The 22,237-nt window shown below is 29.1% G+C and overlaps 6 protein-coding genes across 11 annotated transcripts; 4 read left to right on the forward strand and 2 right to left on the reverse strand.

Moving 5' to 3' along the window:
• Positions 1-1,601: 1,601 nt before the first annotated feature.
• LOC117217259 lies at positions 1,602-6,346 on the forward strand. Its single transcript, XM_033464734.1, has 10 exons — positions 1,602-2,057; positions 2,570-2,579; positions 2,613-2,927; positions 2,997-3,200; positions 3,277-3,831; positions 3,919-4,094; positions 4,186-4,264; positions 4,339-5,165; positions 5,241-5,461; positions 5,543-6,346. The coding sequence occupies exons 3-10, from the start codon at positions 2,721-2,723 to the stop codon at positions 5,812-5,814; spliced, it is 2,541 nt and encodes an 846-aa protein (XP_033320625.1). The 5' UTR covers positions 1,602-2,057; positions 2,570-2,579; positions 2,613-2,720; the 3' UTR covers positions 5,815-6,346.
• A 191-nt stretch (positions 6,347-6,537) lies between these two features.
• On the reverse strand, positions 6,538-8,610 carry LOC117217266 (mannose-1-phosphate guanyltransferase alpha-A). The gene is made up of 5 exons (XM_033464749.1): positions 8,469-8,610; positions 7,729-8,305; positions 7,378-7,654; positions 7,028-7,292; positions 6,538-6,955 (listed from the first exon to the last, which is right to left on the reverse strand). The coding sequence occupies exons 1-5, from the start codon at positions 8,509-8,511 to the stop codon at positions 6,855-6,857; spliced, it is 1,263 nt and encodes a 420-aa protein (XP_033320640.1). The 5' UTR covers positions 8,512-8,610; the 3' UTR covers positions 6,538-6,854.
• Positions 8,611-9,009: 399 nt separating this feature from the next.
• LOC117217267 (congested-like trachea protein) lies at positions 9,010-14,329 on the reverse strand. Of its 2 annotated transcripts, XM_033464751.1 has the most exons (6): positions 14,102-14,312; positions 13,642-13,730; positions 13,073-13,187; positions 12,650-12,964; positions 9,547-9,720; positions 9,010-9,433 (listed from the first exon to the last, which is right to left on the reverse strand). In XM_033464751.1, the coding sequence occupies exons 3-6, from the start codon at positions 13,170-13,172 to the stop codon at positions 9,246-9,248; spliced, it is 777 nt and encodes a 258-aa protein (XP_033320642.1). In that variant the 5' UTR covers positions 13,173-13,187; positions 13,642-13,730; positions 14,102-14,312; the 3' UTR covers positions 9,010-9,245. The 2 variants fall into 2 exon arrangements, with proteins under 2 accessions (XP_033320642.1, XP_033320641.1); XM_033464750.1 differs by lacking the exon at positions 13,642-13,730 and having other exon boundaries at positions 14,102-14,329.
• On the forward strand, positions 9,279-12,581 carry LOC117217262 (insulin-like growth factor-binding protein complex acid labile subunit). 3 transcript variants are annotated; one of them, XM_033464743.1, is made up of 6 exons: positions 9,279-9,416; positions 10,303-10,434; positions 10,490-10,627; positions 10,693-11,516; positions 11,587-12,136; positions 12,209-12,581. In XM_033464743.1, the coding sequence occupies exons 3-6, from the start codon at positions 10,529-10,531 to the stop codon at positions 12,380-12,382; spliced, it is 1,647 nt and encodes a 548-aa protein (XP_033320634.1). In that variant the 5' UTR covers positions 9,279-9,416; positions 10,303-10,434; positions 10,490-10,528; the 3' UTR covers positions 12,383-12,581. The 3 variants fall into 3 exon arrangements, with proteins under 3 accessions (XP_033320634.1, XP_033320635.1, XP_033320632.1); XM_033464741.1 differs by lacking the exon at positions 9,279-9,416 and adding an exon at positions 9,755-10,132; XM_033464744.1 differs by having other exon boundaries at positions 10,303-10,627.
• A 407-nt stretch (positions 14,330-14,736) lies between the features above and the next one.
• LOC117217265 (5'-AMP-activated protein kinase catalytic subunit alpha-2) lies at positions 14,737-17,793 on the forward strand. Its single transcript, XM_033464748.1, has 10 exons — positions 14,737-14,931; positions 15,325-15,438; positions 15,549-15,690; positions 15,762-16,000; positions 16,088-16,294; positions 16,364-16,469; positions 16,575-16,909; positions 17,017-17,180; positions 17,254-17,413; positions 17,495-17,793. Exons 2-10 carry the CDS (start codon positions 15,336-15,338, stop codon positions 17,584-17,586), a joined length of 1,548 nt encoding a protein of 515 aa, XP_033320639.1. The 5' UTR covers positions 14,737-14,931; positions 15,325-15,335; the 3' UTR covers positions 17,587-17,793.
• A 194-nt stretch (positions 17,794-17,987) lies between these two features.
• On the forward strand, positions 17,988-20,876 carry LOC117217268 (adapter molecule Crk). Of its 3 annotated transcripts, none has more exons than XM_033464752.1 (4): positions 17,988-18,277; positions 18,549-18,729; positions 19,111-19,466; positions 19,644-20,876. In XM_033464752.1, the coding sequence occupies exons 2-4, from the start codon at positions 18,695-18,697 to the stop codon at positions 20,108-20,110; spliced, it is 858 nt and encodes a 285-aa protein (XP_033320643.1). In that variant the 5' UTR covers positions 17,988-18,277; positions 18,549-18,694; the 3' UTR covers positions 20,111-20,876. The 3 variants fall into 3 exon arrangements, with proteins under 3 accessions (XP_033320643.1, XP_033320644.1, XP_033320645.1); XM_033464753.1 differs by lacking the exon at positions 17,988-18,277 and adding an exon at positions 18,313-18,432; XM_033464754.1 differs by lacking the exon at positions 17,988-18,277 and adding an exon at positions 18,362-18,380.
• The last annotated feature ends 1,361 nt before the right edge of the window (positions 20,877-22,237 follow it).

A 22,237-nucleotide genomic window follows, 5' to 3' on the forward strand; every position in this document is an offset into this window, starting at 1 on the left:
ATTTGAGAGTAAAAGATAATTATTTATTACTTTTTTGAGAATATTTTTTTCATAAAGTGCGAACTCAATCATGGGTTGTCCAAGCATTTTTAGGTATTAAGAAGCACTTTGCATTAATTTACCTGAATGTATTGTTTTTTAGCACATTCGAGAGAATATGTACTGTCATTTTTTAATAAGCTGCCAGATATTTATACGTATAAAAATTCAAGCATTTCCACGGAGGATACTCGATATTTTCTTCTTTGTACATATATTACTGTTGCTGTTTTCTCTTTTTGTTTCAGTATGCTTAAAGTATTCCTATCCCCGTATGAGTATAGAGAGATATATACATGTATATATATCTTCAATCTGATTTTTGAACTGTAAGACTGATTTTACAAATCGGCATTTCATTTCCGTATGAATGTCTTTTTATGTTAGTTTTAACTGTGAAAATAATTTTATAATGTAAAAGATCTGTTTCTCTAAGCAAAGTTTTTATCATATTGCAAATGAATGAGATGTGCAAGAGATTTTCTTTAAATATGTCGGCATTAATGTATATGTACTTATAGAGTTCATGTTTTTTATAATATTAAATTGCACCGTGGCACATACTTATTCCTTTAACTTGGAAACTTGTATAGATTTAGGAATATTATGTACATCCTGATAACACTACCAATTAAAATATTGTATTCATTTTGTACTAATTTAGAAAAAAGAGCGGTTATAAAAATGTATGGTAAAAATATAAAAATTTTCGATATTCCTAAATCTATTATAACTTTAATGTTTGATATGATTTTTGGATTGTTGTGCGTCCGAATGTTTGTGTGATATTTTGAGAAAAATAAAATGTAATTCGTTTTTCAACCTTTATAGTTAAAAATGGATCATTTATTACGATGGAATATACGTAATAAGCATTATTTATTAATATAATTATTATAACAAAATAACTTTCTATAATTTAATCGCCATCTTTCACTTATTAATTGTAAATTTAATTCAATGAGAAAATAAGAAGTGCGATTTTAAATACAATTATTAATTTACGTAATAGTGAATATTTGACCAAACTAAAAACTTAATGACCTTAGAAAAAGTGGCCTTTTTTAGGGAAGACAATTTTATAAAATTTGATAGTGTATATGTAAAAAAATATGAAATGTAATGGAAGGAAAATTCAATTTCTGGACATTTTTGTATTCGCAATTTTTAATCAATCTCCAAATCAAGATCTATTTATATAAAGATCTACAATGACTTAAATAAATAATTATCAATTTTGAAGTTATATAGATAGTTTTTCATTGTATAAAGACACTAGGAGAAATTATTTATACGATTATAGTCACATTCTTCGAAAAATACTAAAAGAAGTCATGGAAATAAATGCGTGTTAACATCAATGTCCATATTTTCCAATATTTTTAAATTTTTAAATATGTACACATAATACTGCCTTAATAGCGGTCTATTTTATACGAAAATAGTTATAAAGTCTAGATTATCAGAATTATAAATACATTGTTTATATACATTTTATTTATAATATTATTTTCGTTATATTAACAATATAGTTGCAGAAATGAAATGAAATAATAAAAATATGAGAACCACTGACGAAGAATGTGAGAGATTGATTAATCATTTTACGCAAAGTTGTCGATGAGAACCACTGCTTGGAATTCCTGACTACTTGGTCGACAATCTTGCGTTTTAGAGTTAGTGGAGCAACGATAAGTGCAATGTTACTTTATTACATTGTTATATAGTAATCTATATATAGTTGTCTCTTGAATCAACAGGTAGATTGAACTAAAGTTTGTTTGAAATAAAATAAGCGGCCTTCTTAAACGTGAATCGCCGGAAAATGTACCAACACAATCAAAAAGCAACGCAGATCGTGAATAGTCGGTGAGGAAAAGTTTTATTTTTGAAAGCGTCCGCGAAGTATACAGAGAAATTCCTCGCATTCCAACGCTGGTCCAAGCTCTTGCGAGCCCAGCATCTAGATGAGAATGTTACTTTTGTGATTACTCATTCGGTGACATCTGAGGAATGTGGTAAGGCAATTTGCTTCCTCCTACGCTTCACAATATTTTTTAATTTTATATTTTCATTATATTAATATTTTTATTCCAGACTATCGAGATTTCTATTTTCTTTCTTTCTATTAAACAACTGACACATTTTAACCAAACATACCAGTTCGTAAAAAATTGATTTTTCATTTTCCAACTTTTTGAATATTATTGTCAGTTTCTTATTACAATATTTTATTGTCTACTCCAGTTTTTATTTTAAATTTATACTTGTAGTTTTCCGACGTTGTCACATGTGAATAGTTAAAAATGTGATTTGTAATATTTTCAATTAGTGATAGACATACAAATTTATTTATTTGAATTCATATGTATCAATTACAGAGCAATATGCTATAAAAATTATTTTTATAGTAAAAATATGTATATAAAGCAATTTTTTAATTTTTAAATAAAATCTTTTTGAATTATATTTGGTATTCTATTAGTTTAAGATTTTTGTGTAATATTCATATATCATATTATATTGAATATTAAAATAAATAGGTAATTTATTAACAATTTGTATTTCAGTTAGCTTTCTTCACCCACTGTATGAGACAATTGCTATATTGTGGAATGTGTGGCATAGGTTGACAAGAAGAAAAGGTGCTGGATAATCCAAATGGATAACAAAAGCCCATTATGGCCCAGCATCTGCAGACACAGCATCAACACGAATTTTTACCATTGTGTGATGTATTATTCAACATAATCTCCCTTGCATCATATTTTTGTGACGTTGTTTTTGACTTTGCAATGGTATATGCTCTTGCCCAACATTCTGTAGCTCCTCCAATTCTCTTTCCCTTAAGTATTGTTCTTATAGCAACTTCATTAATTATTTCTCAGGTCAGTATCCATATAAAGCATTGAAAAATTTCTATTTGTCATAACTAATATATTCTTTATTAATTTCAGATTATTAGTGTAAGATGGTATTTGTGGGGAGCCAGAGGCAAACTAACTGGTAACAATATAGCAGATTGCAATATCAATGGAAAGAAAGAAAATGGGAATTGGACAATATGGTGTGTTTTATTGCTTCATTCAACTCAAGTTGGAGTATTATGGAGATACTTCAAATTATTTATTCCAGTTAATTTAACTTATGTTAAACATGAGGTAAGGTGCAAGAAAAAAATAGCTTGTGTATATATTTAAAATAATTTATCTGAAATTAATGATTTTACATCATTAGGTTAGAGAACTTTGTGTATTACGCCTTATTCATGCCTTCTGTGAAGCTGCACCAATGTTACTTCTGCAGTTATATCTCTTGTCTATTGGAGTCAATAATGATTCAAATACAGATGTTGGAAAAACAAAGGAAACTGACAGAGACAGTGATAAGTTAGCAAAATTAACTGCAGTATCTGCTGGTCTATCTTTGTGGAGTGTATGTTGGGCAGTTGCTAGTTTTAGCAAAGGTGCAGCACGTCTTCGTAATTTAGAACGTTTGGTATTGACATGGCTAGGTGTGCTGGCACAACTAGCTTGGCGTTTAGGAACTGTAAGCGCTAGAGTAGGAGTATTGGTAGCTTATGCTTCACTTTACGGTGGACAGTGGTTGCTAATTGTCATGGCTCTCCACTGGCTATCAATGTTGATGTGGTTGCTACTCACGCCAGATGGTCTTTTTCACGGTGGCGAACATTTGCCTATTTTAAGAAAAACGTCTTTAGCCTCACTCCTTGCATTTGTTTATATATTTGCGTATGTAAATTTACACGAAACAAATCATCGTCAAAAAATGGTGAGTTGTTGATGTATGTTGCTTCCTTAATACTAATATTTAAAGTTAATTAAATCAAGTGTATTCAATTCATTTATATTCTTTTAGGTAATTTTTTACACAGTAATGTTTTTGGAGAATAGTTTACTCATTGGTGTATGGATAGTTGGTGTTAATAGAACAGATCTTCTTCCACACCAACATCATCCAAACCCTGTAACTTTAGTACTTACACTATTAGCCTTATTTTTTGGTGGTATGTTTTTCATGGGGCTCTATTATAGGTAGGTATAAGTTCAATTTTATCAATTCATTTTGCGAAGATAGATATTATTTAATGATAGTAATTGTTAATGACTTTACATGGAACTATAGATTTTTTCATGTACGGAGATTAAGGTATGAAGCAGGTGGTAGAATGACAGCTTCGAATCTCACAGCTTTGTCAAACCAGGTATTACAAATTAAAACCAAATTTTTAAGGGCAATATAGTAAATATATCTCTAACAAAGGAATTGTGTATGTAGGATAATCTGGAAGAAAAACAAATAGAATATACAGAAGATAAAAAATTAAATATGAATGTAGGAGTAAGGAAAGTTAAGTTGAGTAATGGTGGAATACCAGGAGTATTTAATTGTCGTTTTACGAATCCAGCTGCAGTAAATCCAAATCGAAAAAAGAAAAAACCAACAACATTCGTACCTCCTCCACCACCACAGTCTGAAACTGGAACTGTCACAACTTCCATGAACACAGTGACTGAATCGAAACAATGGCTTGGCGTGAATAATAATTCACGTCAATTAATACCGTTTTGGAAGAAATCTGTGAATTCCGGCATGATACAGAATGATCATTCAAATGAACAAAAAATTGGAATGGATGCTGCAACTGCTGGCTCTCTAAGTGTAAATTTAATAAGAGAGAAACTTCAAGAGAAGAAGCAGCAGCAGTTGCGAGAATTAAGAGCAATTCAAGAAGAAATAAAAGAAGGAAAGTTATTTCCTCCGCCATCAGCTTCAGCATCATCATTTTCGTCATCGCCTGCATCAAATCAGCAACCACCACCTAATACAAAATTACATACTTCCCCCAGTTCTCCTTTATTCACATCTGAGCCATCAGTAGGTGATCAAAATGGAGGACTAGCCTTATCTTCGTGGCCACCAGTGAAAATGCACTGTCTTTTACCTCCACCACCATCATCTTCCTATTACCCAAACATTCATCCTTCGAATTCATGGAGAACAACGCAAAGAGAAAGAGCGGACACTCCAGAAATTTTACTCGCACCGCGCTGTCTTCCTCATCATTATTCCCATTGGACACCGTCTACTCATGTTAATCATCGGTAATTAAAGATTAAAATATTATTAAATAGTATATATTAGTTATAACATATATTATAATATATTCTACGTTTCAGTCAAAATGGTGGAGAGGAAAGTTCTAAAGGCGAGGGAGAGGTAGAAGGAGATCTTAGCGATATGGAAGGTAGTCAAGTATCATTGCCCCGAAGCTATACTCTACCACGCGAATTTAAGTATCATCACCCAAACAATACTGCCAGAGAACGAGAACGACGTGTAGGAAATAACAAAGTTCCAGCCTCACGTTTTTACTTACCTTCTACTAATAGTTCCGATGGTGCGTTCTGCTTAAATTTGTTTGAATTCAGTTTTATGAAATGCATTTACTCTTATGTGTATTTATTTAATATCTTTCCAGGAGATGTAGATAGTGCGGATAATGAAGAAGAGACGGATTCTGAAGTACACTATCGCATGAAAAATAATCATGAGTCCAACAATCATAATGAAACGCAACAGCAGCAACAGCAACGATTTGCGTTTGAGGATAATAATAAAAATGAATTTTTAAATCCAGATTCTTCAGCAACCGTTATCATGTCTGGAAATTCTTATTTAAATAATTCTCAAGGACTACTTCGACCAAGTCAATTGTTCAGAAACAGGGTTAAACATGAAACGAAGCTTTGAAGCTTCTGTTTTTATTCATAGTATTTTAGGAATTGTATAATAGCTAATTGAAGGTTTGAAACAAGAAGACTGTACATGATCTATTTTTATAAAATTATTAATTTCTTATGCGCGTATTTTTTAACATTCTTATGATGTTCAGATTAACATTTCTAAGGGTTAGATGCTAACCATAAGAATTGTACATAAAAGAGGAGTGAATATAGACTTCATAGACTTTTATATACTCTATAAACTTCATAGGCTAATGCTGTTACATTTGTTCCTTGTAAATGATGATACAACTATGTACAAAAAAGCATGTCAAACAACCGAGTATATGTTTATTTTTACGATCTAAGTAAATACATACGATCTGAAAAGTTTTGATATTTTTTACATAACATACAATTTCTTTTTCAATAAATTATTAATTCTCTTGTATTCTGGAAGAAAATATATAGTTTAAACTCTTCATAATGTTAATTACTTTATAAATATGGTACTTTTTGATACAATGGATTATATAAACAGATAAGATATTTGAACTCATTATATTTATTTTATATTAAAAAATAGATATGTATTTAAATTATACAATTATCGTAAACTATTGTTTAAATTATTTCAGCCTTTTTCTTGGTAAAGAACGAATTAACAAAAAATATTCTTCACTAATTATTAACTTATTAGTGATTAAGGTGTTGAGTTTACAAATATAAGTCAAAAATACAAATGGAAAAATGGATATACAAGTGTCGAAAATGTCTATTTTCTTCATATTGTACATGGTATATCGTTATATATATTAATATATAAACTAACAATTGTGTGTAACAAAATCATTAGAAAATATTTATATCCATATAAATACCTTATATAAATCTGTATATTGTGCATCAGTATCAGTTTCTTAGAAAACTGATTTTATATTAAAGTCACTATTTTATAAATTGGCAATTTCAAACATACAATAGAAGTTAACGAAATATTGCACATATAAATTAGTTAACAGAGATATATTTTCTTAAATATTGTGATTTGCATTGTATGCATATACCTTATAGAATAATTTCATTTTTAAAGTTCCTAGTCAGTTCTTTGTGCGGTAAGACAATCGAATTTAACACTATTTTCTCTGCTGCCAAACGTACGCTCGTGCCTAAAATATAAATAGTAAAAATATATACATACTCATCTTCTTGTGTAAATAATCAATGAATAGACTATTTACCGAGGATTGTTATAGAAGGATTCAATTTTCCATTAGTGTTAAACAAGGGCAAGTTTTCCATTTTCGCAAATGGTTTGTCAGGATTAGGATCACATGGTGTTCCTTCTATCCTTGCCCACTCTCCCACATAGCTGCTTTTCCCAACGATACTGTGCAATACAATAGAATGTGCCTGAATATGAGCATTGGCTAATATAATTGACTCCCTTATTCTAACACCACGGGCAATGACAGCATTTGGGCCTATGCTTACATTTGGACCTAGCTACAAATCAAATATTTCATGAAATTTATATTTAATTAATGTTTTATGATTTTATAAGAACCAAATATCTATAAGAGTTTTTTACCACTGCTGTTTCGTGAACAGTAGCAGAAGGATGAATATAGATATCACCAATAATCTGAAAAGTTCCATTAACTGTAGAAGCAAGACGGTCTGGATGTTTTGCTTTATACAAAGCTAAATAGTGACGATTGGCATATATAGCAGAACCTGCAGTCTTAACTTGTGACCACCATTTTAGAACAGGTAAAGCAAATAAACGACCAGTTCCAGCTAAACGCATTAATATGTCTTGTTCTAGTGATATATGAGCTGGATCTTTACCATTACCATTGAATTGCCTATAAAATAGCAGTATTTAGTCAAAATTCTTAAATACAAAAAACTTTCCAAAAAATCTTCTGAGGTGTCTTACGTAAAACTTTCCTGATTTTGTCTTGCATAAAAGACATCAGCCATGGTTTGAAAGATATCTAAGGAAGCAAGATAGATTCCACAATTGATTAAAGTGGAAACAAATGTCGATGGCTTCTCTACATAATGAGCAACCTTTCCTTCTTTGTCAAGAACCATACATCCAAAATTCAATGATTGCTGTCTAGTTGCTTCAGTGGCCATGATAGTAAGCAATGCTTGTTTCTCTTTATGATAATCTACTATTTCTTGCAAAGAAAAGTCAGCACATACATCACCATTCATTACAAAAAAATATGTAGGTCCACCAGAACGTATTTGATCACGAAAGTGATATAAGCCACCAGCTGTTCCTAATGGAATGAATTCTTGAAGATACCTAATGCTTATTTTATATATGCTTATCATTTCCTGAATAAATTGAGACAGATCACTTGCAAGGTATGATCCAATTATTAATATTTCACTAAGATTGTCCACTTTAGAACATGCTTCTATATGGTGCTGTATTACTGGTAATCCAGCAACAGGAAATAATGGTTTTGGTATATCTAACGAAAGAGGCCTAAATCTAGTACCTAAAAAATATATTTTTGAATTTAAAATATCCTGTGGATTACTCTCTTTTACTTATTATTTAATTCAATGCTGTAAAAAATGAGTAAAATCATATTTGAGGTTATATTTTTATACTGCTTATAACAACTATGTTAGAAATATTCATTTATGCGAAACACAGACCTTTTGACGGGCCTCCAATTAATATAACAGATTTTAATATCATCTTTATAAACAATATGAAGCTTTATTACAACTTAAAACAATTCTCTTGCTATAGTGATAAAAAGTTAATGTACTGATAGGTTTAGGAACCCTTCAAAATTTCCAGTTTGTAAATTCCAATTCAATGGGCAGGATAAGATAAGAATTACAATTTTCTGACAAATAATACGGTAGTAAACTTAACTTAAGCAAACATCAAACAGAATTTGTATGATCATTAGATAAACATAAACAATCATTTCTTACTTTACTTAAAGGTGAGAAATTTAAAATCTTACTCAGTAATAGAAAAAATGGTTTACTTCTGCGGATTTTTTAAATTCTTATGAAACGAAACTATTATTTGAAAATTTGTATCTTTAAAATGTAAATAGATTGAAAAGAAGATGATCAAAATTAAAATTGATTCTTCAAATCCGTTGTTTATTTACCCTTATAAAAAGATATATTAAACATTACAAAATAGAAATTCAACAATATAAAAAGATGATAAAGATTATTACATTGTGTATAAGCTATATTTAAAAAATAACTTATATAATAGCATTAATGACTAAGATAAAATAGATTAACAGTTCATTGCAAATTCATCATGAAATCATTAAGTGAATGCTATTATAAAAAAATATATTATTATATCTTTCATTAAAGATAGAATACTTTACGAATATATTATCAATTCAACATATAACAGTGGTAGGAATACTATCTGCAGATATTTTATACAATTTTAAATTATGCATTAGGTAGTAGCCAATTCAAGAACTTTATAGCAACTTCAAACCCAAGGAAACATGCTGCATTTGCCGGAAATGCACGAAGCATCACTGGTACACATCCTTTATACAATGCTTTTGGTCCCTCTTCTTTCATTAAAACTACGAACACGTCCCGAATTCCGTTTTTGTAAGTACCATCTGGGGCTAAATAAGATATGTAAAACTTCAATTAATATCTTCCATAATTTGTTGTTAGTCAGATTTGTGAACATTACTTAGAATTTAATAATAAATTGTAATAAATTTATAATAAATACCACTTTGTAAACGACTTTTTAATACATCAGGTGGCATTCCAACAATCCAATTTGCTATACCAGCAAAACCACCAGCAACAATTGTTTGTAATATTCCTGTTTTGCCGTCTTCAGAGGACATCCACTTTTTGAGACACTCATATGTCATAAAGTACATTCCACTAGCAGGAACATCTAAATGTTAAATTTAAAAAATGATTAAGAAGATATATAAATTACCTGTATGGAAGACTTTATAAGATAAAAGCTTACAGATTCAGACAATTTTACATGTAAACAAGTAATAAACATATTATAAAAGATATTTATGAGATTGAAGGAAGATCAAGTTTCACCTGAATGTATATAATTAAAGCATTATGTGGAAACGTTATTTATAATTATAAGGCAAGAATAGTGTGTGTAGGTTGCTAGATAGGAAACATCCTGTTTGATAGGGCTCATCAAGGCAGATAGATAACAATTAACAAAATTCAGTTTCCTTCAAACCAGCGTACCATCATTGGTTTTAAGATCTGCTTTTCTTCAACACTCAAATTTTATTCTAATTATGATGGTTATTCTAATACTTGTCCTCACTTTGCTGGTATATAACTCTTTTCTTTATTTAATATGAAGAAGTGTAAGAGAAAAAGATTATTTTTCTCATAATATTTTTAAATTTAGTAATTTCTCATTGTAACATAGAGATTCTTAAGAGTGACTTTGCATGTATATTTAGCTGAATGATAAATTAATAAATAAATGTATGTTTAGAATGAGTGCTTTGGACAAATAATCGATATTGGCGATGTTTGGGAGGTAAAATGTCCACCAGGCTGTTCATGTGAGGTACAGAAATTTATTGATTTACCTTTGCATCGATGGATCAAAACGAGTCAAGATCAGGTATGAAAACTAGCTAACTTTCTTTTTGACATTTAATAATCTTTTTTCTCAACAGAACTTGACTAACGAATGCAATTTCGAATTTGGATTGAACATGGACCACTCTATGATACCCGAATTTTTAAATGTTGCAATTTGCGCTGTTGCCGAAGATTATGAAGAACTATTGGATAAACTCCCATCAGACATTCAGGTTGGTGTTACAGAATTGAACAGCGTAATTTTTTGCTATTCGAAAATAACGTATCTTTGTCTTAGGTGTTTACAATTCTTGAATCTGGTATGGGAAACTTCGAGATTCTTCTACAGTCTACAACATTTCAACGTTTTACAGATTTAATATCTTTAGACATTCAAGGAATAGATTATGAATCTGTAAAAAAAAGCTCGAATGTTAAACAAGGAAAACAAGGAGGAATCATTTTATCAGTTGATTCATTGTATCCATTAGGATTAAATCTTCTTTACCTAAATTTAGAACGAGTCAGATTGACAAGCCTGAGTCCAATGAAAAAAAATAAAGCTAATCTTGTGGTTAAACCAATGAATACAGTTACCAATGATGAAAATAATAACAAACAATTACTAAATAACATCAGCCAAAGTACAGGGCACAGACTGATATTTTTAAGTCAACAAAATAGTGGAGAAAGCGATGACAAGGAAATACTTCCTTATGATGTGTACAAACAAGAAATGGAAGGTTATCAAGAAACTGTTGGACTTTTTACTGGTTTAGGAGCTTTAACTCACTTAAGAGTTTATGATTGTGATTTAAAAGATATAACATGGCATATGTTTGATGGTTTGAATAATCTTGTTCATCTCTCACTAGAAAAAAATAGTTTGAAGTTCATCCCAGAATTTTGTTTTTATGGCACCCCAAATTTAAAAGTATTGTCACTTGCAAGTAATCAGTTGTTAACACTTAAGAGTGTAGATTTAGCTGGCTTATTAATGCTAGAAGATCTTGATTTAAGAGGGAATAATCTAACTTTTTTATCAGAACTATCTTTTCCCCCTTTCCCAATGTTGAAGATTGCAGATTTTCGGAAGAATCCTTTGGATTCTATATTCCCAAGGTATTTTAATTACATACATATTTTTATGATAATAAGATGTGAAATTAACATAAATATCTTCTGATTTCAGTACTTTTGAAATCATGAATACAACATTAGAACTTTATTTGGGAGGTGAAGATTCAAAATTATATCTACAAAAAAATTCTTTCTTAGGATTATGTCGGCTTCAAGCCTTATATCTGTATAATTTAGAAATACCAATGTTGGAACGTTTTGTATTTCAAGGAATGCCAGAGCTGTTAAAATTAAGAGCTCGTGGAAATATTTCAAGTATCGATCTTGATGCTTTTGTGGATTTAATCAAATTAGTAGATCTTGATTTAAGTTCTTGTCATATTCGTAAAATATCTATGGATGCATTTTATGGTTTGCAAAATGTTAAACGTATAGATCTATCAAATAATGAATTAGAATATATTCCACCTGGTTTATTTGGAGTGCAACAACAGAAGCAACTTAAAGAAATTATCCTTTCAAAGAATAAGCTGACATCACTACCTATAGACTTTTTCAAAATGCTTCGGATTCCAAATAAACCACCACAATTTTCAATTGTAAGATTAGATAGCAATCCATGGGATTGTACTTGTTCGATGATTACATGGAATCCTTACTTGGTAAGTATAAAGAAGCTATTGTTTAAAGCTATTTTTAACCACACAATAATTATAATTTGATTGAAAAAAAAGGTAAACAGGTTACGAGAAATAGCACCAAGATGCTCAACTCCCAAGAAGCTGAAAAATTGGGGAGTTTTTCATGCATTACGCAAAGGTGGTTTGCAATGTAGAACCTTGAGGAGAAGGTATTTAAAGAAGTCTACATTGGGAAGAAATAATTATGAAGATAATATCATCAGTTAGCTAATATATGTTTTTAATTTACAATTAATATATGTGTATAAAAAACAAGGAACAAAATTAGACAGTTCAATTTTTCGTCTTTATAAGATAATTCTGCTTTCTAAATTTATCATAGTTGTATAATAACACTGTGTATAGATATAAGTTAGATATATAAGACTTAAGGAAATTCACAATAAAAAAGAGTAGCAATTGACAATTTCATAGTCTCTATATTTAAATTATTATAAAAATAAAATAAAAAAGAACATTTTTGATATTACATACCTCTCAAAAGAGTAGCACAGGTACCTTTAAAAATATTCGTAATTCCTCCGTTCTTATAAAGTTGCTTTGTACAATCAATAGGGCCATTATATCTGGGTTTTGCATCACCCTGTTGTATTTGTAAAAGACATTTTATTCTTTCACCAGGAGCCATTATAACAGTTGTAAAGATGCCACTAAAAGCACCAGCATAGAATAGTTGCAAAGGAGACAGTTCAACATTGTCAGATCTCTTTATCAATTGCTTGCCAAGTCCAAATCCATAAAAACTTATGGCAAATATTGGAGCTACACCACATAAAGGTGCACCCATACCTAAAAGAAAAATATTGTAGATAATCTAATGAGCAAATATTTTTTAATAAGAAGAAAGAATTAATAGGATATATTTATACATGTTTAAGGTACAAACTATCTACCAACCCTTATATAGTCCACGTATTCCTTCTCTCGTGATTGTTTTCTTAGCACAATCAATTGTTCCATTATACAATACTGCTTCATTTGGACCTGGTAGGGGCATAGTTTGAAGGCGGACCTATTAACAATAATGTCCCTTCCAAACACTTACTTTGGTATAGAATATTATTAACAATAATTGAAAGGAAAACAAAAAAATGTCAGTACAAGCAGTTTTGATAAATAGAAAGAATGTATGGAAAACATTAATTTCATTAATTATTTATTTTTGGTATAATATAATTGAACCATATACCTTCTCTTTTAATTTAATTATTTTTCATCACAATAAAAAAATTACAATAATTCCCATGGATCCTAATTTTTTTATTATATATGAAAATATTTTATGTCTTTATCAAAATATAAAATATTTAAAATAATGAACCACAATTATAATCATAGATAATTGATTAACATAAAAATTTAAAAGAATAGAAGGACAAAAAATAAAAAGAAGACAATAAAAAAGTAGATTCTTAAATAAAAAGTTATTTACAAAATCTAATCAGCACATATTGTGTTTCTTTTACCTAACATATCGAGCCAGTCCTCTTCAGAGAAAAACAGTTTATTCCTAAGTAGGATTTAATAATCCTACTTATAATTAGACTAGGTACAGCTGAAAAATTGGGGGATTATCTTTTACATTTAATTTTATAGAATAACTATTCTACCCCAAATTTCTATTTATACTGTATTATATACAAAAATTTTTAAAATGCATTTTAATTCAATTTTTTAATATTATAAAAAATATTAGCAGGTTAAAAATGATTTAAGAAATTATACTTTCTACTTGAATGTTTTATATATCAAATTCTGTTACACTTCAACAATGAAAACAAATGTTTGTTTTATTTGTACAAATTATAAAATTTATACTGCTTTGTTTATATACATATTTATTGCTATAATTTGTTATTGTTTATAAACATTGTTGTTGTTATATAAATAATTCATTATTTTTTATATTAATTAATGTAACCTTACTTTTATCGTGTCTAGGGGATGACCCACCACGATGGTGCATATTCCGCCGAATCCTCCACTTAGAAAATATTTAAGAAGGCTTATCTCATTTTCTGACATTTTAATGATAACGTGATTGGTAAATTTTACTTCGAAATAAAATAAAGAGTACAAAGATCAATATTATCTCTTAGGCGGTTCTAAAATCCAACCTCGAGTCTTGTTAAAAAGAGAAACATGATGTTCGAATAAAGTAACAGCATTAATTAATATATTAATTCCTAAAATTGACACCTATAATTGCATAAACAATAATTATTCACAATAATGACTATCTCTATTAAAGTAAATATTAACTTTTATTTTCGATAAATTAATTATAAAATAAAAAAAGAAATATAAAATTAAAGTTTAAAAATAAATGAAATTGAAATGATCTTTTGGTATAATTAAAAAATTAAGAAATATATTTGAAAAAATGTATAATGTTATTCATATGCATATTTAAAAATGAATCAAATTAAAATATCTTTTATGTGGTTAAACAATTGGGTAATAAATTTAAAAAATTATATATATACTCTATATATTTCGTATAACAGATTTGAAAAGAAATTTTATATATGCCGCCAGATTAATTCGTGATAGCGCTATATACGTATACTTACTGAACATAAGATATTTTAGCATTATGAAGGCTCAATTTTCCTATGAATCAAAAATATCAATATAAAATTTATCACTAGCTTTCTAATCTTTGAATTTTGTGATAAATGATTTAACATATCCTGTTAAATGTCTGTGTAGTGGTATCTTCGAAATAATGTGTCAGAACATGTAAATAATATCAGGTGATTAAAGTTAATCATCTAGTTTATAATATTTATGACAGAGTTTATTTTATTATTTTAAGTATTTTTATCTTCATATTTCTCAATGTAGCTATTTTATTCCTATCACATCTTAATGCTGGTAATTTAGCATTCTATTTGACCTTGCATTAAATGTTAAACAATTTCTTGGATTTGTGTAATGTAAATAAGCAATTGTAATAAAGTGCCAGTAATTATCGACATTTTAACTTCATTGTTTCTACATAAATTTATATATTTTTGAGCTGCAACTTATGATTGTATTTTGCTTAAAGTTATTGTCATTGTAAGAATTCACATTTAGTCTAACTAATCTAATTTTATTAACATTATATTTTGTATTTGACTGGTGATGTTTGTTACATATTATAGAACTAACAACAATGTCTGAGAAAATTCCATCTAATCAACCACAGCCAATTGTTAAGATTGGCCATTATACACTTGGTCAAACATTAGGTGTTGGGACATTTGGTAAAGTAAAAAGTACGTAAATCTTCTATAAATAAACCTTTATTACTTTTATTGCTTTTATTACTTTTTATATTAAGTAATACCACAGCATACAAAATGCTTATAATTTATGTTTTTCATAGTTGGAGAACATGTCTTAACAAAACATAAAGTTGCTGTGAAAATTTTGAATCGTCAAAAAATTAAAAGTTTAGATGTGGTTGGAAAGATTAGAAGAGAGATACAAAATCTGAAACTTTTCAGACATCCTCACATTATTAAATTGTAAGTATTAGTAGCATGCTCTATAAAATATCAATTAATATAGAATATATCAATTTTTTGTTACAATTTAGATATCAAGTTATAAGCTCACCCACCGATATATTTATGATAATGGAATATGTATCAGGTGGAGAGTTGTTTGACTATATTGTAAAACATGGCAAACTAAAGGAATATGAGGCACGAAGATTCTTCCAACAGATTATTTCTGGTGTTGATTATTGTCACAGGCATATGATAGTTCATCGTGACTTAAAGCCAGAGAATCTATTGTTAGATCACAATCTACATGTAAAAATAGCAGATTTCGGTATTTGGATATAGTCAAGATCTTACTAACAAAGTTTATTGATTGAATGATATTATTCAAATAATCTAATAATTTATCAAATTATAGGTTTGTCAAACATGATGATGGATGGAGAATTTTTACGTACTTCTTGTGGCTCCCCTAATTATGCAGCGCCAGAAGTAATTTCTGGTAAATTATATGCTGGTCCTGAAGTCGATATATGGTCTTGTGGAATAATACTTTATGCTTTACTTTGTGGCACTTTACCATTTGATGATGAACATGTACCAACACTTTTCCGTAAAATTAAATGTAAGTAATAACAATCTGTATAACCTTTGATTTTAATGATTCATATAAAATTTCAAATATTTGTTTCAGCTGGAGTTTTTCCCATCCCAGAGTACCTGAATAAAAGTGTTGTAAGTCTTTTATGTCACATGTTACAAGTGGATCCTATGAAAAGAGCAACCATTGAAGATATCAAGTATATTCAATTTTTATTATATGTATTATGCATTACTTATAAATTTAAAAATTTTAAACATTTCTTTGATACAGTTTGAAATAATTACAAATATTTTTAATTTAGGAAACACGAATGGTTCCAGAAGGATTTACCTTCATATTTATTCCCGTCGCCTGTTGAACAAGACGCTTCTGTAATTGATATAGACGCAGTAAACGAAGTTTGCGAAAAATTCAATGTGAAAGAAGCAGAAGTCCATTCTGCATTATTAGGTGGAGACCCTCACGATCAACTGGCAATTGCCTATCACTTAATAATAGATAATAAAAGAATTGCAGACGAGGCTGCTAAAGCTGAATTAAAAGATTTCTATGTAGCTTCTAGTCCACCCCCTGTTGCTTTTAGCCCCAATGATACCAGTAGCAGTCCTTTGAGACCACATCCAGAGAGAATAGCACGTAAGAAGATAAACTAATGCTGTATCTTTAGAATTTAAAAAATTTGTTATTGTTTTCATCACAGAGTTTATGAAAACGATATTTGATATACTTTTTGTACATGTCAGCGTTTCGAGAAAGACAAAGTTCTCAAGGAAGTACATCGTCCTCGATACAAGGCGCTCGTGGTACGCCAGTAAAACGGGCTAAATGGCATTTAGGAATCCGTTCACAGTCTAAACCAAACGACATTATGAATGAAGTCTATCGAGCTATGAAAGCTCTCAATTTCGTAAGACTTTTCTTATAAACTAATCTATAAAGTAACAAATTTAATATATATAATAATACATATATATTTTTAGGAATGGAAAATCATAAATGCTTACAGCGTTAGAGTACGCCAAAAGAGTGAATTAACAGATAGATATAGTAAGATGTCGTTACAACTTTATCAAGTTGATTACAAAAGTTATTTATTGGATTTTAAATCTTTATCAAATGAAGAAGAAGATATTGGACGAGGTAAAGAATTTGAGTCAACGCTAATGATTTTTAATTGATGATTTATCTCAATATATTTTATTGTAAATATAACTGTTTTAGATCCTACACTTCCACCACCTCAAGCGACAGGTCATCATACAATGGAATTCTTCGAAATGTGCGCAGCATTAATCACGCAGTTAGCTCGATAAATTTGCTGTACAATATGAGTCATCATTTTTCAGAATTATGTTAATAATGCGTTTTACTTCTCGTTGTACTTTACACAACGTGTATCAGTGCAGTTCATAGGATAAAGGGAACATTTAGGAAGGAATATTTTAGGAAAATAATATCAGTTTCATAAAAAAAATTGAATGCAAGGAGGGGAAGAGTGTAATAAATCTGTAGAAAATCAAGTAATATTTCTTTAAACCTAACCATTTTAATATTCTGTAAAAAAAAATCAAAGAGAAAGCGGTATTTTTATTTTTAAAAATATATCGATATCTTTGTACATACTATTGGTAAATTGGAAAAAACAAAATACATATATATTTTTTTAAACGGAAGATTTTAGTTCCTCCATTGAGACGACAGAAAGCGCTAGGGACGAGTTTCTCAAGATTCTCGGAAGTTCCCACTCTACTCGCCACATACTCACAATCCAAGAAACTTCGGCCTGATCATTATTATTTCTGTTTTTATGTCACAGATTTAAGTGGAATATGCTGTTTGTAGCGTTAACGAAGGTGCAAATTCGAAATATTATTCGTCTGCTATTGGTTCACGCATGAAAGGAAGTTGCACTTTTGCGCAATCTCAGTAGACAAATTGGGCAAAAAGAGTACCACTGACGATATTCGACGTGAGGTGAAGCCTAAGAACACGAAATTAGAAGAAGTAAGGGTTTTACTTCAAACATGTTTGCAGTTGTTGAAACAGATACACAACTTCACACGAAACCCATTGACAAGTGATTCTATTACTCGAGTTCATCGGCGAGGTCGAGAACGAAAGTTTTTCAAATATATTATAATATATCATATATGTTATATGTACGGACGAACTTAAAGGATGTTCTTTTGATTTAGAAACATGGCTTTTTAAATACGCTGCATTGAAAGAGCCTAATGTTTGAAAACACTCTAAGAACAATGTTTTTATATTGCAGGATTTACAGAGAAAGAGAGAGGGAGGACTTGGGGACCTGTATTCAGGGGACTTGAACCCGGGCCTCCTCCGACTCGGACAGGGGCGCTCTTCGTTGCGCCATCAAGGCCCTGTTGCTGGAATTAATACCGATTACTTGCTAAAACAATGGCTGCTGCTTTCAATCAATATGACAAGTACAGGTAAATAAAGAAATGATTTTGGTCTTGCTGTTATGCGTCATGAAATCAATTGACGTCGTCTAATAAAGTAATAAATATGATGTTGTATCAACGATTAACCTTTAAAGTTTTATTTAACTGATGTTGAACAAATTTGTAATAACCTCTTATGAAAATTATATTATAAATAATTTGATGTATTTAAGATAAGCGAATGTTATTTAAAGTAATATTTGTATTTTTTAATATTTTGGTTGTTGATATGTATATTGTATTGTATTCTTATTTACTAATATGTATATGTATGCTTGTTTTTATAAATTTATGATACTTGATGTGCAGAACCTTAAATTTGAATCTTTTGTGGGATTAATTATCTTTTTATTGTGGTGTCTTTTTTAGTTGGTATTTTGGTGCAATGTCACGACAAGATGCCTCGGATTTACTCATGGGTGAAAAAGTAGGCGGCGTATTCTTAGTTCGTGACAGCACATCGATACATGGAGATTTTGTTCTATGTGTACGAGAAGACAACAAGGTTAGCCATTATATTATAAATAAAATTCAGCAGGGTGATCAAATACGTTATCGGATCGGAGATCAAACGTTTCCTGATATTCCCAACCTTTTGGCTTTTTACAAATTACATTATTTGGATACAACACCACTGATCAGGCCTGCATCTAAAAAGACACAGAGGGTAATAGCAAAATATGATTTTGAAGGCAATGATCCTGATGATTTACCATTTAGGAAAGGTTCGTAGGTTTTAATTTTTATTTTAAATATTTTAAGTATTACTTTGAAAGTGACTGGTTAACATATAATGTCTCTTATATTTTTAGTTGATTGCAATTAATAATTTGATTAAGCAATGCAATTTTTAAAATTGTAAGTTTTTATATTTTGTATAAATTCAATAATGTTATTTTTAGGAGAAATTCTTACAATTATATCAAAAGATGAAGAACAATGGTGGACTGCTAGAAATAGCCTTGGTCAAACTGGTTCAGTTCCAGTACCATATGTTCAGAAGTATGAAGAAGACAATCACTCTGTGATTGAGAATAATTCATGCCCAGAAAGTGGCGGAAGTTCAACTACAAATTCTAATTCGGTTTCTGCTTGTCAAATGTCTTATCCAGAAAGTGGACAAGGGACTACCCGCAGATCAAATATTCAAAGAACATTGCCTGCTTTTGCAAAAGTGAAACAAGCAAGGGTACCAAACGCATATGATAAAACTGCTTTAAAATTAGAAGTTGGAGATGTGATAAAAGTAACAAAGACTAATATAAATGGTCAGTGGGAAGGTGAATTGCATGGCAAGGTTGGCCATTTTCCATTCACACATGTTGAGTTTGTAGATAATGAGACTGGAGAAGACAATCAGGAAATTTAATGGAAGTCTTCCAGGTGTGATGAATAAAAGAAATTGACTTGGAAAGTTCTACATTGGCAGTTTAAGTTTACATTAGCAGCTATTCTGTGTACTGGTACATGAAATCAGTCTATTTTAAAATTCTGTATACAATTTGTAACTTCAAACATAACGTCAATTTTGTGACGTTTTTATTAATTATATAATACTTTAAATATACAAAATTTATGTGAATATTTTTACAACTCGTTTAACTTTTCTAGTCATAAAATAATAAATAATCATGTACGATTACTGATTAATATCGATTCAAAAGTTATAAAAACATTCTTTTCATTTAAGTTTTGTACTGGTACATACATATTGTGCTGCTTAGCCATAGGTTGTGCCACAGATGGAGCAACATTTTCTACTAGAATATTCTATTTAATGATGGAGCTGTTAACCATATTACAATTGTAATTATATATAAATTACGCTAATTATATATTACTATGTAATTATATAAGTTCTAATTGATTAGTAACTCTTTTAAGAGAGCAGAATCTGTGAATTTACGTTTATACATGAATGGTATTATATTGTCATGATTGTAAGTTATGCAAATTACTTGTTAATATGTAATTATACAAATTGCAAGAACATTTAGTTTTGTAAAAATAGTAGCAACTTTAAAGTTCCGCTTTACGCTATATATACATATACATATTAGTTTTATCGTAACAACAGTCATATATGAGTTATTGTAAATTATATATTAGTATATATAAGTGAAATATGTCCTGAATTTTTGTAAGACTAATAATTTCCTCAATTTATTCGAAAAACTTTTGTTCAATTTTAGAAATTAGTATAGAAATATAGTTATGTATGTATAAATACATTTTAATATATATTTACATATTATATTATATTTGTAAAAATTGTAATTTTATCGTAAACTTCAATCGTTTTCCGATATTTTTATATGAGAAAAAACTGGAAACTTTAGAGTTCTGCTCACAATGATGCGTATTAATCGTGTAATTAATAAATTAATTAAATAAATATAATTAATTAAATATAATTATGTGTAAGTTGTATGTACGTTATGTATAGCTGTGTGAGAACAGGATTGCAATTTTTTGTATTTTCAGAGGTACAATTTACGATTGGAATTGTTTCTTTTTTATGAATCCGAAAAGGTACTTTCATTTTAAATCTTTACTAATGAAGATTTAGTAATTAAGATAGTACAAAAATTGTATAATTTGTATACAACCCTCAGTGTTTATAATTATATCGTATTTTCTAAAAAATCTAATTTGGATTAGAGATTTTATTTACACATAGAAAGCTTGATATTAATATGTAGTTATATATATTTCTTTATGTATAAAAATTTCTTATCAAATTGATCACCATTGTATATGAATTGTACAAGGAACTGTCTAGGTATACATTTGAAAAGTTAGTTTCAGAATTAGGACTGTGGATAATTTACCAGTTCCTAAATAATTACAAGCTATTAATTTTCAATTTAACCCTTTTTTTTTTGGTTTTTCGGTTTTTTATAAGATGTATAATTTATTAAATTTCACATAAATAGTACAATTTTAAATTGTTAACAACCAACTGCACCGAAAGATTATATATTTCAATTAGCTTCGTCAATAGATGTGAATAACGGAGGAATTAAAATATACTTATTCATATAATTGCATGCATATTGATAAAGTAAGCATTAAGACCGTGCAAATTTTTATACTCATATTTGTAACACTTTTATATGATATATATTTTAATTTTTAAAATATGTAGAAACTAAGAGTACAATAAATAAAAAATTAAAAAATAAATGTTTGTATAGATTTATTATGTTAAATATATATTGGACAATTTAATTAATATTTTTACATATTTCTATCATAGATATTCAATAGTATTTATTTTAAACCTATTTATTACTATCTTAATATGGTACACAATATTATTTAAGATTTAGAATTTACAAAATAAAATATAAACAAATATAATAAAATTTTTTACAGCTGATAAATTTTATAAAAGCAAATTGTCTGATTGGCTCATTTTTTTGTTTTAATGGAAATGACCAATGACAACGACGTATATACCTGAATGTGATTGCTTTATTGTTCTATCTCTTTT

This window comes from Bombus bifarius, unplaced genomic scaffold, assembly GCF_011952205.1.
Source record: "Bombus bifarius isolate JDL3187 unplaced genomic scaffold, Bbif_JDL3187 scf7180000007975, whole genome shotgun sequence".
In the NCBI taxonomy this organism is placed as follows: domain Eukaryota; kingdom Metazoa; phylum Arthropoda; class Insecta; order Hymenoptera; family Apidae; genus Bombus; species Bombus bifarius.